Source organism: Muntiacus reevesi, chromosome 7 (genome assembly GCF_963930625.1).
Source record: "Muntiacus reevesi chromosome 7, mMunRee1.1, whole genome shotgun sequence".
Taxonomy (NCBI): Eukaryota; Metazoa; Chordata; class Mammalia; order Artiodactyla; family Cervidae; genus Muntiacus; species Muntiacus reevesi.
In genome coordinates, this window is record NC_089255.1 from 44,930,817 (window position 1) to 44,945,779 (window position 14,963).

Here is a 14,963-nt window from a genome sequence, read left to right on the forward strand (position 1 = left end):
CAGAAAACCAGTTTTTGCCCCAGTGAGATATATATGTCATTGCCATACCACCATAGACATTAAATGACTCATTAGATATTAGAAAAGGACTATGGTGTACCCTCCATAAATTTCCTTTTGCTGTTTTTCAGATCGCTTGATAGGCTTGCCAGAAGGGCGTGCTCGCAATCACAATCGACCACAGCAAATCCCTGTCCTGGCTGGAGTGGTCATCGAAGATGTGGCTGTTGGAGCTGAACACACACTTGCTCTGGCTTCAACTGGAGATGTGTATGCCTGGGGGAGCAATTCAGAGGGGCAGGTAAATATTTACTTCTCTGCTGCTCTCTCATGTCTAGAAATCTGACAAAATTGTTCATTTGACAAAGAGATAAGCTAGAAACTCAGAATATCTACACCAGGCCTCAAGCACGTCACTGAGCTCTACACCAGGTTACTTTGAGTCCAGTTGTGCGTATCTCTCTTTTGCTTGTGGCCTAGTAAATGTATCATTGTTTAAAGAGAAATCTGGCAATACAGCAAATGTAGTTAAGGGGATTAACTCAATATATGTGTGTGTGTACATAACTGAGAAGTGCCTGGAACATAGTAAACGGCATTTTATAATTATTTGCTACTGTCATTAATCATCATCATTTTCACTACAGTAATAAGAGAGATTACGTACTAGAAACATCAGTTAATGTGAAAAATGGAAAGAATAAAACAACAATACTTTTATATTTTATGATATGACAGTGTACAAAGTATATTTGTGTTTGTTCAGGAGGTCTTGTCACTCCCATTATGCAGAGCAACAAACCGAGCCTATAAGAGATTGACAAAAGACTCAAGAGGTTGATGTGTTCAGCCTTTCCTGTATGTGGAGGAGGGACGTACTTTGGTGGAGGAGGTCTGAGATGCCTGTTACTACAGTGGCGTTCAGCTCCACATGAAGAACCACATCCCCTTCCTCTGTAAATCTGCTTTACTTATGGCTGCCTCTAGAACCAGCAGCCCTCAAGTTCAAGGTCCAATATTATTCATAGTAGCCTCGTTTTGGCTCTGTGGTCTCCTCATCATTATATTAACAGGTGGGGAAGCTGGTCATCACTCTGGTTGCACATTGTCGTAATGAGAAGAGAGTTGATGTGGGGACGCCTTTGGAAGGTCCCTGGTGGACCTTGACATTATCCTGCCTGGTGATGTTGAGGTGCTCAGCCACCAAAACACTGGTTGTCCTAGTCAGGCCCTAAGAACAGAGATCTGGAGATGAGAATTTTATTCTGTGTGTATTTTTATAATTGTTTATTTACTGTTACACAGGCAATCTATGTTAAAAATCAAGAAATCAGTATATTTTAAGGAAAACCTCTAGGGATCATTCTGTTATATATGTATTTTTTAACTTTCCAAGAATTTATTTCCTGTCTAGAAGTGAAAATGTTTTCAGTCATTGAGACTCCTCTGCTAGATTTGGAATGGCCTTGTTGCAGCTTAATTTATAGGAGACAGTATGAGCTATGAGGATCATTCTGATAGAGAAAATCAAAATTAACTTCATTATTTTGATACTGTTGCTTGATAAAGATAGTAACTTATTTATGTCTGCTACCATCCAAAACAAAATTTTATCATCTTGGCTTCCTCTCTTCCTCTTTCTAATTGAATATCTGAGTATTTGTAATTTATTCCCAGCTTGGCTTAGGTCATACCAACCACGTTCGAGAACCAACCCTGGTAACAGTTCTGCAAGGGAAAAATATTCGACAGATCTCAGCTGGCCGCTGTCACAGTGCTGCATGGACAGCACCACCTGTCCCGCCGAGAGCACCAGGTGAGGGAGGAAATAGCTGTGCTCCGGCAACCTCTCTTTCACCCCAGCTGCACTGTCTGCTTGCCAGCTTCACACTGCATCCAGGCACCATTCTGAAGCCATCAGACCTTCCCCCACACAACCAAAGCACTCTTTGTGCTACAGCACTGCAGATACTTTCAAAGCAGGCAGTTCTTCTACAGACTATTGCATAGCAGTCCCTCTCTGCTTCCCAAAAGAAGAAAACATATTACTTAGGCAAGCAAATTTATAATTTTAGAACAGCAATGAAGTATTTTTTATATGTAAAAGTGATGAATTATAGCTTTCTAAGGCATGCTATTAATAAAGATGAAAAGCCCTGAGACCACTTGTCGAATTCTCCACTGTAATCAGTGGTTTGAAGCATGATGTTGTCTATACATTGGCACAGCAGAAAAAAATTGTTACCATTTTTCTCTAGTGATAGAATATTTCTATCTTTTGTGTGTTTTGCTTTTAATTTATTATGAAACCTTATAGATCTACAAAAGATAAAAAGAAAATGTATATCATTCCCCACAAGTGTAACCATTGCCTTAAGTATGATATTTATAATCCTATGCATTTCTTCATATTTGGGCTACCTCTTTCGTAGACTATCAACTCCTCTCTGGTATCTGAAGCACTAGAATGTCCCTGAAGTGACCTTGTGCCTGAGAGCTGTTTTCTCATTCCTTTTTGGAGTCCCCTACTTCTTAGCCACAGGTCCTTGGGGAAAACTCCCCATACCAATTGTTTTCTCTTAGATATCCTTAGAGAGCAAGGTAGGCCTGCCAAGTAGATTCCAAACAAGAATGTTCTAATAGAATGAGCAGTGCTGCCAGGCCACTGACAATTTCAGGTTCTCAGGAGCTTCTTCAGCTTCCAGCAGGGTTTCCCTTCCACTTCAGGACAGAGACTAGACAGCATGGTGGCTAAAGGTTCAGATTCAAAAACCACATTGCTCGGGTTGAATCCTCCACTTAGGAGCTGAGTAACCCTGAGATTCCGTTCCCTTGTCTGTAAAATGAGCATAATAACAACACCTATTGTAAAGAACTGCAAGAGTAAATGAATCAGTTCTTATGAAGCTCTTAGAACAGTGTCAGGCACATAGAAGTACTCAGTAAATGTTTGTTTAGTCGCTAAGTCATGTGAGTCTTTGTGACCCCATGGACAGAGGGGGTCCATGTTAGCTTTAACTAATAGGAAAATACCTCTGAGAACTGAGCTGTACAAATGTTTATTTGCAGGAAACTCAAATAAGTTGAGTATCTGATTCTTAAGAGTTTTGTGCATTTCTGTAAGAGGATACCCATGGATACAGTCCTTGTAGTCTTTGCTTCTACAGAGCTTATTCTTTAGCATAAAACCTCCATGACTCATGTACTCATATCTTTCATTCTATCATGTTAACTTTCTGTCAGAGCCCTAGTAAGTGTGGGAGGGGGTTCTGCCGAGTTGCCCATTTCCATTTTCCAGAACTTGCTCTCTGGTCCTGGTCCACACCTTGTGTTATTATGAAGATGTCAGGAATGAAATGTGAAAGAACAAATTTGGGTGTTTTGTTTTGTTTTGTGTGTGTGTGTATGTGTGTGTGTGTGTGTGAAGAAACTAAGTCCATAGTTAAATGGGAAAGTAAATTAAAGGAGGAAAAAGTAAGTTTCCATAATGATAAATAAAAAAGATGTTTTACAAACCAACACTAGTGCATCAAAAATTTAAGATGAATTGATGGATAGAGGAATTGATAAATAAGTGATGAAGTGTACATAGCAAAATATTAGTTATAAGTGGTGGGAATGGGTATTCATTATATACCTGCAACTTCTGTATGTGTTTGAAAATTTTCAAAATGCTAAAAATGAAAGCAATGCATTTTCCTTTACAAGTGTGCATCTGTGTTCTGGGCAGGTGTGTCAGTGCCTCTGCAGCTGGGCCTGCCCGATACAGTGCCCCCCCAGTACGGGGCTCTGAGGGAGGTGAGCATTCACACTGCGAGGGCCAGACTCCGGCTGCTTTACCATTTCTCTGACCTCATGTACTCGTCCTGGAGGCTACTGAACCTCAGCCCCAACAACCAGGTAACGCGCTGGCTTAGGAAGCGGTGCCCGTGCTGTGCTCACCAGGTCCCTGGGCCTTTTTTTCAGCCTTCAGATACTTCCTCCATGGCTAATGCTCTTACTCTTAGCACCCAGGAGATCTAGAGAAGGCACCAATTCTGTTCTTATTTTATTGCTGGATTAAGGATGATCCAGATACAGGTGTTATCATGCTGCTGGACACAAAATGGTCTTCCTTCAGTGTTTTGGTTTGTCGAAAGTTCAAGGAAGTATGAATGGCTAAGCATGTATTTTCTACAAACTGTAGTATATGATTTTAAAACTTAAGCACATGAAAGTGTTAATACCTCAGTCAAAGGGGTTATATAAATGAGTGTGAGAAACTTTGGAGACTTCTTGCTGTCCTTACAAATGAACATACCCTGTGGAGGGGCAGTGGGGAGATAAAGTAAATTTGGCTGATTTGATTGTCCTTAATAGAACAGTCTAGTAATTTAGAAAGAAAGCAACCTGGCTATGTTTGTTTGGTTAATGTGTAGGCATGCCTGCCAAAATGTGTATTAGTTTGTAAAACTGTTAGTCAAAAATCCTTTTGGGGGTGGGATATTCAGAGAGAACAGCATTGAAACAAGTATGCTATCAAGGGTGAAACAGATCACCAGCCCAGGTTGGATGCATGAGACAAGTGCTCAGGGCTGGTGCACTGGGAAGACCCAGAGGGATGGGATGGAGAGGGAGGTGGGAGGGGGGATCGGGATGAGGAACACATGTAAATCCATGGCTGATTCATGTCAGTGTATGGCAAAAACCACTATAATATTGTAAAGTAATTAGCCTCCAATGAATAAAAATTAATGGGGGAAAAAAATTCTTTTGGTAACCTAGTCACGGGTGTATGAGAGATTTGAGAAATCATTGTTAGAAGTGGATAATCAACCTGGCAACAGAATACTGTGCAGCACTAACAGAATGCTAGCATCCTGTTTACAGTTAATGAGAGAAATGTTTATGGTATAAAGTGAAGTGAGAAAAACAGATAATGGATATAAATAGTGCAATCTTGAAAATGTGGAAAGGAAGGCAACTGGAAGGAAGTGGAGGAAAGTGTTAATGGGGCCATCTCCATATGGTAATATTAGGGATGATTTTATTTGTGTGCTTATGTGTATGTCCTTTTCTGTACTTTAATAATCATACTTTATCAGAAAAATATTTTGAGAAAGTTGCTAATAGGGCTAATACCCAGATTTATGCTTTTAAAGTGCATTTCTAAAAGTGACATGTTACTTCTTTTAAACCTTAGGTTGTACCATTTCTGCTAAGCTTGCTTTCTGTTACAGAATAGTACATCTCATTATAATGCTGGAACATGGGGCATTGTGCAGGGACAGCTTCGGCCTTTGTTAGCCCCAAGAGTCTACACCCTCCCAATGGTGCGCTCTATAGGAAAAACCATGGTTCAAGGCAAAAACTATGGACCTCAAATTACTGTAAAGAGGATATCAACCAGGTTAGCACATTATATATGTATGTTTCATTAACTGGCATATTTTGAGATGAACTTACTACTGACTAACCTCTGTGAACCTTAGCTTCCTCATCTGTAAAGTAGAATAGTAATAGTATTTTATGTCAGTACCCAGTGTAATTACAGTGAGCCTAGCACAGTGTTTGGCTGTTGTTAAGCCGACCTGTTCCTTCACTGATGGGAGAATATCTTCCAAGTGACATTTGTGGTGATTTGGGAGTATTATATTTTATTCTGTTTTCTCTTTCTTTTAAAGAGGACGGAAGTGTAAGCCTATCTTTGTTCAAATAGCGAGACAAGTAGTTAAACTGAATGCCTCAGACCTCCGTTTGCCCTCCCGAGCCTGGAAGGTTAAGCTAGTTGGAGAAGGTGCTGATGATGCCGGAGGAGTGTTTGATGACACAATCACAGAGATGTGCCAGGTATATTCATGCAATGTCCCCTGCTGAGTTGTCCACTCAGGTGGTGGGCGTTTTATTATTTCCAGTGATATGACTGTGGCATGATTTTATAAATCTAAGCAAGAATTCATTTGTGGTACTTACATAAAGCCATGCTATTAGTAATGTATATGTGAATTATTGCAAGGTTTTGTGAAATGCTTCATGAAGATATGTTTCTGAGTTAGTGCCAGTGCTTGGCCATCTACCAATGACTTACCATCTGTTGTTCTGTATAACAGAGAGAGGAAACAGCAATGACACATATGTACACTTCTGTAACAGACAAATCCAGGACCACTCATGTGCTCCCATTTATTTTGGTGCTTTTAGAACAAAGAACAACCAGGCTCCAAGGAAATTAGAAAAACAAATCTTAAGAGTTTGAACAAGTCCATATTTTAAAATCTACAGTCACAGTTTTGCTTCCAAATCAGCTCTGATCCTTCCAGCTTTGCCTCATATCAGGATTTTTCTAATAAATCTGTATCTAAAATAATACTTGGCTATCATTTTTTAAGTTTATTTGAATGTCACTATACCCTGCTCAGAGACACCCCAGCTCAGGCCCTGGATTGGCTTTTTCATCTTTATTCTGTATACTGCAGGACATTTTCTCCATGGGGGAGTTCCTAAATTCATTTTAAGTTACAGCCACGAAAATAATTACAGAGACTGCTGTTTGTCATATAGCATTATAAATTCCTCAACATTCTCTTTTCAGCATGATCTTTAATGTTAATTGGTTCATTTTCTTGATATATTTAACTGCATTTCTAAAAAAATTTTTCATTCTTCTACAGGAACTTGAAACTGGTATTGTGGACCTTCTTATACCATCTCCCAATGCTACCGCAGAAGTGGGTTACAATAGGGACAGGTAAGGGCAGTCAGCAAGTGTTACTGAATGTCTGCAATAATGGTGTACATTTACTATATGCTAGGCACTGTTCTAAGTGTTTTACATGGATTATCCCATTGAATCTTCATTATAGCTCTAAGGAGTAGGAACTGTTACTGTTCTCCTTTCACAGATAGGAAACTGAGGCACTTACATCATGACTTGTTATGATGTAACAAGTCACTTGAAAATGAAGCCAGACTTCTTTTGTGTTTCTGAAGGCCCACATGGCCTTCCCTCAGTGAATTAAAATTCATTAAAAACCTTTGAAATGCTATCCAGTCACAGCAATTAGTATTTGTAATCATTTATTGTTCCTATGTTTGTCAAATTTTGAATTTTGGGTCCTGCTTTGTGGACTTGTAAATGATTTTAGGAAACAGGGCATCTTTGAGCAGAAAGGACTAATAGAGCATTCACTCACCCTTTTTATGATTCCTCAAAGTAGTTCAAAATACGGTCCCTGTGCCATCTACAACAATAGCAGTAGGCCATATGTCACTATTGAACACCTGAAATGTGGTTACCGGGGGAGCTGAAGAACTGAATTTTAAATTTTATTTAATTAACTTAAATAGCTGCATGTGGCTAATGACTGCCATATTGGACAGCACAGATCTAGATTAATGCTTTAGCTGTTTGATAACTTGTTTCTAATAGAAATGAGGACAACTTTGTTTGAAGTATTTCCTTTAATTCTGCAGGTTCCTTTTTAATCCTTCTGCCTGCCTCGATGAACACTTAATGCAGTTTAAGTTCTTGGGAATCTTAATGGGGGTTGCCATTCGCACAAAGAAACCTCTCGACCTCCACTTGGCCCCTCTGGTGTGGAAGCAACTGTGCTGTGTCCCACTCACCCTGGAAGACCTGGAAGAGGTAGATCTGCTCTACGTGCAGACTCTCAACAGCATTCTTCACATTGAAGACAGTGGGATTACTGAGGAGAGTTTCCATGAGGTAAATCCTGGCTGGTCCATGTTTCTGCTGGTGTTGATGAGAATTTTCCTGTGTAAAACTCAGATATAGCCTTCCCCTTGCTGTCCAGCTGACCCATGCCGTTATACCATTGCTACACTTAGCAGTTCAACCTAAAAGTTTAAATAGCTGCTAACAGAGTCAGCTCCAGCATTCAGCTTCTGTTCCTTCCCCTTTAATCCATTCTCTCTGCTTGTTAGAGTGAAGGACAGAGAGAACCCAGGAGGCTTGGGATAACCAGAGTTCATCAAACCTGGTTTGGAGACAGATTCAACTGCATTTTTAATGAAAACCAGATGAGTCAGCACTCCCTGCTCATCAAGTATCCCAGCAGTCCCCGACCTTTTTGTTACCCACCAAGGACTGATTTCATAGAAGACAGTTTTTTCCATGGATGGGGGTAGATGGGGTGATTTGGGGATGATTTAAGCACATTACATTTATTATGCACTCTGTTTCTATTATTATTACATCAGCTCTACCTCAGATCATCAGGCATTAGATCCTAAAAGTTGGGAACCCCTGAAGTAGCCTAATCAGCTATCTCAGTTGCCTTGTCTTCATCCATAAGAGTTCTGATTTGATGTTTTGCTGTGTTTGTGTGTAACATACATTTTGTGGTCATTTCTACCATGTAGTAAAAATTCTTTTTTCTTCTATTCATAGATGATTCCTCTTGATTCTTTTGTTGGCCAAAGCGCTGATGGCAAAATGGTTCCTATAATCCCCGGTGGAAATAGTATCCCACTCACGTTTTCTAATAGGAAAGAATATGTAGAGAGGGCCATTGAATATCGACTTCATGAAATGGACCGACAGGTGAGAGGAAACATTTTGAGAGGTTCACATGAGAGGTTTGCTTTTGACTCCAAACAGGAGCTGTCTGGTTTTTACTGAGTTTTGGTGTATGAGTTCACAGTGTTGATTAATCTGTATCTATATTTCAGTCCCTATTCAGAGACTTTTCAGGCCATATCTCAGGGTCTGCCCTTTACTCAAAGCCTTAGGTGAGCCCTGAATTGGCCACTGTTTGGCTTGGAGGCCAAGCCCTCGGCCAGGCCTTCAGAACCTGCCTTCTCACTCTCACTCTTCCTCGGTCTTATTTGTGTTTGTGTCTTACTGTCCCCCAACCCAGTGTCCTGCTCCAGCTCAGTCAGTCAGGATCCATGTGAATGAATCCCTGAAGACTGGCCTTGTAATCCCATATGAGGGCCTCTTTCCTCCAGGTCTGTAACTGTGCAGATCTTTTTGGTCACCTAGAAATTCCTCAAGCTATCACATACTTCTGAGTTGTAGACTAAGAATTAGGCTGCAGAGTTTGGGTCGTCTTTCTTCAATTAGCATGTGAGACATTGAATGAAGAGTGTATTTTCTGTATATAACTTATATATCTTGTTCTGTGCTGATACATAGTAAGCATTTGGTAAATGATGGGAGTATGATAAGTGATCTTAGAAGTGAATACTGTGTCCCACAGTGGTGATTTTGGTTATATAGTCCTTCATAGCCAATTCAGTAATACCTTATTTGCAAAAGATTTTGGGCTTTTCTCAAGAGTTGGATGCTGGCTCTGAGGCTGTGTAGTAATTTGAATTATATATATTCTATACTCTTCACTCCTGGTTCCTTCTTCGACTCTGGCTTTGGGCCAAGCCTAGTCAGAAAACTATACCCCTTAGCTTAGTAAGTGTGGATCCTGTCAGCAATGTTGTTTACACAGTCAGGGCTTAGGATTTGTCTCTAGTGCTTAAAGATGCTTACTCCTTATAGACTGGAATAACTGACCAAAAATTCCCTGGTCACTTCCAACATGCTAGATGTGGTAACAGGCCCCCGCATATGCAGTTTTCCCCATAGTTACTCAATGGGGAGATAGAAATTACTATCATCATTTCAGAAATGAATGCATGGAGTCCAGAGAAATGAAGTAATGTGCCCAAGGCAAAAGCCATGATCACAAACCAGGTTTCACTGTGGTATCCAGGCTCTTGTGCTGACCTTTCCTGTGAAGGCCAGATTGACCTGTTCTCCAGCAGCTGTGCTCTGCTCTGCCCTGACTTTGTTCCTTTCTTGATAATAAGGCCTTCTTCCTCTTTCACTTCCTCCTTGTCTCTTAGAACCCCGTGTTCTTCCTATAGCTGTCCCATTTGTTCCCACTCAAGCAGCCATCCATGTACCTCAGCTTGTGTTTTGGCACATTTTGGCTGGAGCATTCCGTTTTCTACCAGCAGAGACTGTCCGTATTGCCCGTTCATTCCTTAGCCCTGGGCATGACAGCCTCACACTATCATAACTCAACGACTTCCCCAAGATGTGGCTTCTCTTCGGGTTCTCTGGTTTGGCAGATGATTCTAAACTGACCAAGAGTGGAGAAGTTATTTATGAAACAAACCTTGAACAGTGGTAGGTCTGCGTGTAAAGTATGCTCTACTGTATAACCTTGGAGTGGTTTCACCAGAGTGTGTAGGCAGCCTCTGACGGCACCCCTTAGGCACTCCTCAGCTGATCTGTTCTTTGCACTGTGCTAACAAAAGCTAACAATCCAATCATACAGACTCATTTAAAATAACTGTCATAATCATGTGAGCAGCAATTATTTGCCTTATTTTTTCAGATGAGAAAATTAAAAGAAGTGGTGGGACTGGGATTCAGAACCCATCTCCTAATTAAATTCTCGATCCTTTTTACTGCCTTCCTATGAAAGGACTTCTCAGTTTTACTTTCTTCTTTGTACTTTTCTAACTTTTTTTTAATGATCAGCACAAATGATTTTTACAAAAAGAATATAACTATTTTCAAAAGAAAATATAAATTACAAAGACAGTAGAAACCCTAGACACATCCTCCAAAAGCTGCTCACCCTGGTGAGAAGATGAAGTATTCCACAGAGCAGTTTTAACAGCCTGTGGCCATGTGTGGTTAGGAGTGTGAGTGAGTGGGGTTGGCATTAGAAGGGCCCCCATGGGCTAAAGTTTTGTGGGGCTGGGAAGGTGGGCCCCTGAACTGACTTGACCTGGGACAGGAAGGAATGTATGAATCCCACAAGCAGGGAGAAACTCTAACAAAGGGTCAGAGGCAAGAAGGTTGGACTGTGTGCAGTTATGCCAGTTCTGAGGGCCAAGTAGAGGGCCTGGGAGCAGATGAGCACACCTGAGGTGCCCGACCCGATTGGGTTCACCATGGGTGCCCAGTCTGCACACAGATGTTGAATGAACAACCTCTCCTGGGAGCAGGTGGCTGCAGTCCGAGAAGGAATGTCCTGGATCGTCCCTGTGCCGCTGTTGTCCCTCCTCACAGCAAAGCAGCTGGAGCAGATGGTGTGCGGGATGCCCGAGATCTCCGTAGAAGTCTTGAAGAAAGTGGTACGGTACCGGGAGGTGGATGAGCAGCATCAGCTGGTGCAGTGGTTCTGGCACACACTGGAGGAGTTCTCCAACGAGGAGCGTGTGCTTTTCATGAGGTTTGTGTCTGGAAGATCTCGACTACCAGCCAACACTGCTGATATTTCTCAGAGGTTTCAGATCATGAAGGTTGATAGGGTAAGTAAGGTATTTTTTCTTTCTGGTAATGTCTGCCTTTGTTGCTTCCTTGTTGCTTGCATGTTGGGCTTCAAGTAGGCCTGCCAATTCAGGATTAATGCTTGGAATTTCCAGATTTTATTTTTCTTTTTAATCAAGCAGGAAAAACTTGTTTAGAAACATCTCATAACTTTAATTAAAAAAAAAAAAAAGTCCTACATGGATGTAGAAACAACAACAACAACCTTCTCTGAATCTTCCAGTATCTTCCTGAATGAAAGTTAAGCTTGGCAGAAGGGCCATCATTGTTACCTCTGTGTCGTATTTCCTATGCCTTTTCATCATGTGACTTCTGCACTGGGACACGGTCTTGTTTATTTGTTTTCACCAAGATACTAACCATTAACTGATGCACGTGCTCCAGGAGGTACGTGACGACACGGGGAGCAGCAGTGACGTGCTCTGCGGCTACGTGTGTGGTGTGCATCACGGAACAAGCAGTGCGGCTTCTCTGCAGCCTCATGAAAGGCCCCTGCTGCAGAGCGCCAGCCCAGCTGCCGTTTTGACAGATGGCTCAGGAATAAAAGGGCTTAGAGCCTTAAATGCATGCTGCTGCCAGAGTCATCTTTCTTTCTCAGGCACCCATCTGACCATGTCACTCTTCTTTTACACTGTTCAGGGCCCCCTTGTGTTGATTCCAGGACAAACACTGACCACCTTAGCGGCCGTAAACACCTCCACAGTCTGGCCTCTGCCCTGCTTTCTGATATCATCTCCTGACACTTAACTGTTTCTGGCTATTATGGCTGCTTGCCTTTCTCCTGATAGACCACACTGTTTTTTGGTTAGTTGGTTGGGGAGGGGGGAGGGTGGTTATTGGTCATGCTGCATGGCTTGCAAGATGTCAGTTCTTCAACCAGGGATTGAATCTGGGCCATGACAGTGAAAGCCCAGGATCCTAACCGCTAGGCCACCAGAGAACTTCCAAGACCACCCATGGATACTGTTTTTAAATGTCCATGCCTTTGTATAGGCTCTTGCCTCTGCTTTAGAAAGTTCTTTTCCTCTTCCTTTTCCATGTATGCCTGTCAAGCACTTACTCATCCTTTAAGCCCAATACCAATGTCATCTCCTCCAGGAAGCCCTCCTGGATGCTTTCCTATGCCTCCTAACTATTCCTTAGGGCAGACTTAGATCTCCTTATGTTCATCTCCTGGACACTTAGTACATCCCTCAAGCCCAACATTAAGTTAGAGGTGTCTGTGTCCCCTCTTTCTCCTTCTCAACCCCCTAAGAGCTGGGCAGTCCTCTGAGCTGGGCCCATAGTGTTTATTCTAGAAATAGCAAGGAAAATAGGACCTCATTACAAGGGCCTTTCCTTTCTGGTGTTTTTCCAGTAACTACCCCTTGAAAGTTGCTATAGTCAAAGCTGGCCCTCTCCTGCTGCCTCCTGAGGCTGCCTGCCTGGGCTCCACTCCTAGGCTGGGCTTGTTGGAGAGGCCTCACACAGGAAAGGCTATGAAAAGAGCCTCCCCATGAATTTTCTACATGACTTGCCAGAAACTAAAAGCTGTGAATCTATTTTGTTGCTTCAGAGAGGAGGAAATGGTTTGCTTCTATTCAGTTCTGGAAAAAAAGCCTTGCCTTATATCTGTTCTGGGCTACCCTGCCATCCCAGGAGTTAATCCACTAAACACCCCTGCCTGGAAAGTTTTAACCTCAGGAAACTGACCACTATTGGTCTCTCCTTTGTGACTTTTAAACCATTTCTCCAGTTTCCAGATCAGAGCCACCTGTTGACATTCCCCTTTAGTATCTTTGTGGGTTGTGGTTTTTCTGCATTAGTCACTGGCTCTGGCACAGCTAAGCTTCTGGGCCTTCCATCTCCCACCTCTTAGAAATGCACTCACCTGATGTTGAGTTCCAAAAAGGAGGGCTGGTTTCCAGGAGTTCAGTGAGAAAGAGAGGGCAGGATCTTTTTTTGAAACTTTTTTTAAATTATAAAAACAATATGTATCATTACTATCATTATAGATAGTTTGGAAAACAGTTGTGTTTGCAGGCCAGGACAGTGTTTGCAGGGAGGGACAGAAATCCTGTCCTTCTAGTGGTATCCATTTTCACTTTTGTGTAATTCTTTAGGCATACACATTTTTGCATGACATGTTTGGAACTTTATATAAATTATATTCATATTCACCTAACAGTCTATCCCGAGCATTTTTCTGTCATGCTACTAAGCATCATAATTATTGTTTTAAATAACTGTATTACCATCAGTTAAAGAGGTGGGATGGGATTTCATTAACTGTTCCTTCCTCATCGGAGCGGTAATGGGATGGCAGACAAAGGGTGCAGAAGGCTCACTAGGAGGACAGTGAGGGGAGGAGGAGTGTGGTGACTCCCTCAGAGTTGTTCCTTCCATTTCACTGGCTCTCTTGGCGCATCTCCATAGCAGCTTCAAGTTTGCACCCTCTGGTGAAAGGGAGTGAACTCTCTTGCCCTGTAGCAGGCACTGTGTGAAGCATGTTCTCCCAAGTAAACCCACCAGTCAGGGCTCATTCTCATGTCACACGGGAGGGCCTTCGAAGAGTGAGGAGAGGAAAGAAGCGTCTTTACCAAAAGCTAGATGGCCACAGACACCAGAGCCTGCGCTCTCCCTACCACGGCCAAGCCTCTGCTTGCCCTCCAGGTGGCCATGCAGTCAGTCCTGTTCTCGGAGCCCACCTGCAGGCAGGGAGAAATGCTCTCCTGACTTGGGGGGTGGTGGTTATGAGCAGCACTGCTCCCCACCCCCCACCCCCCCATGACACCCTGATGCTGCAGTCACAGCTCTGGGTCTCTCTCCACAGCCTTACGACAGTCTGCCTACCTCACAGACCTGCTTCTTCCAGCTGAGACTGCCCCCCTACTCTAGCCAACTGGTCATGGCTGAGCGCCTGCGCTACGCCATCAACAACTGCCGATCAATCGACATGGACAACTACATGCTCTCGCGAAACGTGGACAACGCTGAGGGCTCCGACACTGACTACTGACTACCGAGGGTGCCATCACCCCTTTCTTCTCAGTAATGTTCACTTCCAGTTTAATGTTGATACACTTTTATGGTAACTACATAGATGTTTTAGGAACATAAAGCAATGACGTTATAAACAGTGGCCACATTTAGCTACTCTAAAGGTAACAAAGAAATTAGATGTTTTTATTTTTCTGTGATTGTACAAAAAAAAAGGCAAAGTGCTCTCAGTCAGGTTTTTCCCTCCATACTTTTGGTCACTTTTGATAAGTTTGCATGGAACCATTTTGGTGCATTTTTAGTTGGGAATGGTACATTTTTGTAAACCCGCCCAGTGAACATGGAATTGTACATTGTGTATAATTGTTCATTAGAAAGGACAGTTTTACATGAATATTCATATATTTATTTTGTTTTAATTTGAATTGCCTGTGCAGGGTTCCTTATGCAGAGAAATAAAGCTGATTCAGGAATCAGTGCCTGGGCTGCTTTTATTATTGGAGCTTTGATGAAGAGAGAGTGAGCTTTCATTTTGACAGCTTTTTGATTCATCAGAAACATTCCTTCACACTGGACTTTGCTTGGAAATGACAGAGCAGAGGTCCACATGGGTATAGCAGCCCCTGATGGGAAAGCTTCTATGCATTGGTTCCGTCATCCTCGGTCTCTCACTGTGTTCCCTCATCACAGGCCCTTGTGTCAG

The 14,963-nt window shown here is 42.3% G+C and overlaps 1 protein-coding gene across 8 annotated transcripts in view; it reads left to right on the forward strand.

Annotated features, from left to right (window-relative positions):
* Positions 1–14,736, forward strand: part of HERC1 (HECT and RLD domain containing E3 ubiquitin protein ligase family member 1) — a 202,993-nt gene extending 188,257 nt beyond the window's left edge. For all 8 annotated transcript variants that reach the window (XM_065941927.1, XM_065941924.1, XM_065941925.1 and 5 more), the window contains exons 69-78: positions 132–301; positions 1,678–1,816; positions 3,731–3,900; positions 5,220–5,389; positions 5,664–5,829; positions 6,651–6,727; positions 7,453–7,705; positions 8,390–8,542; positions 10,957–11,262; positions 14,094–14,736. In XM_065941927.1, the coding sequence (XP_065797999.1) occupies positions 132–301; positions 1,678–1,816; positions 3,731–3,900; positions 5,220–5,389; positions 5,664–5,829; positions 6,651–6,727; positions 7,453–7,705; positions 8,390–8,542; positions 10,957–11,262; positions 14,094–14,279 (1,790 nt within the window). In that variant the 3' untranslated portion in view covers positions 14,280–14,736. The remainder of the gene's footprint in view (positions 1–131; positions 302–1,677; positions 1,817–3,730; positions 3,901–5,219; positions 5,390–5,663; positions 5,830–6,650; positions 6,728–7,452; positions 7,706–8,389; positions 8,543–10,956; positions 11,263–14,093) is intronic.
* Positions 14,737–14,963: the final 227 nt, after the last annotated feature.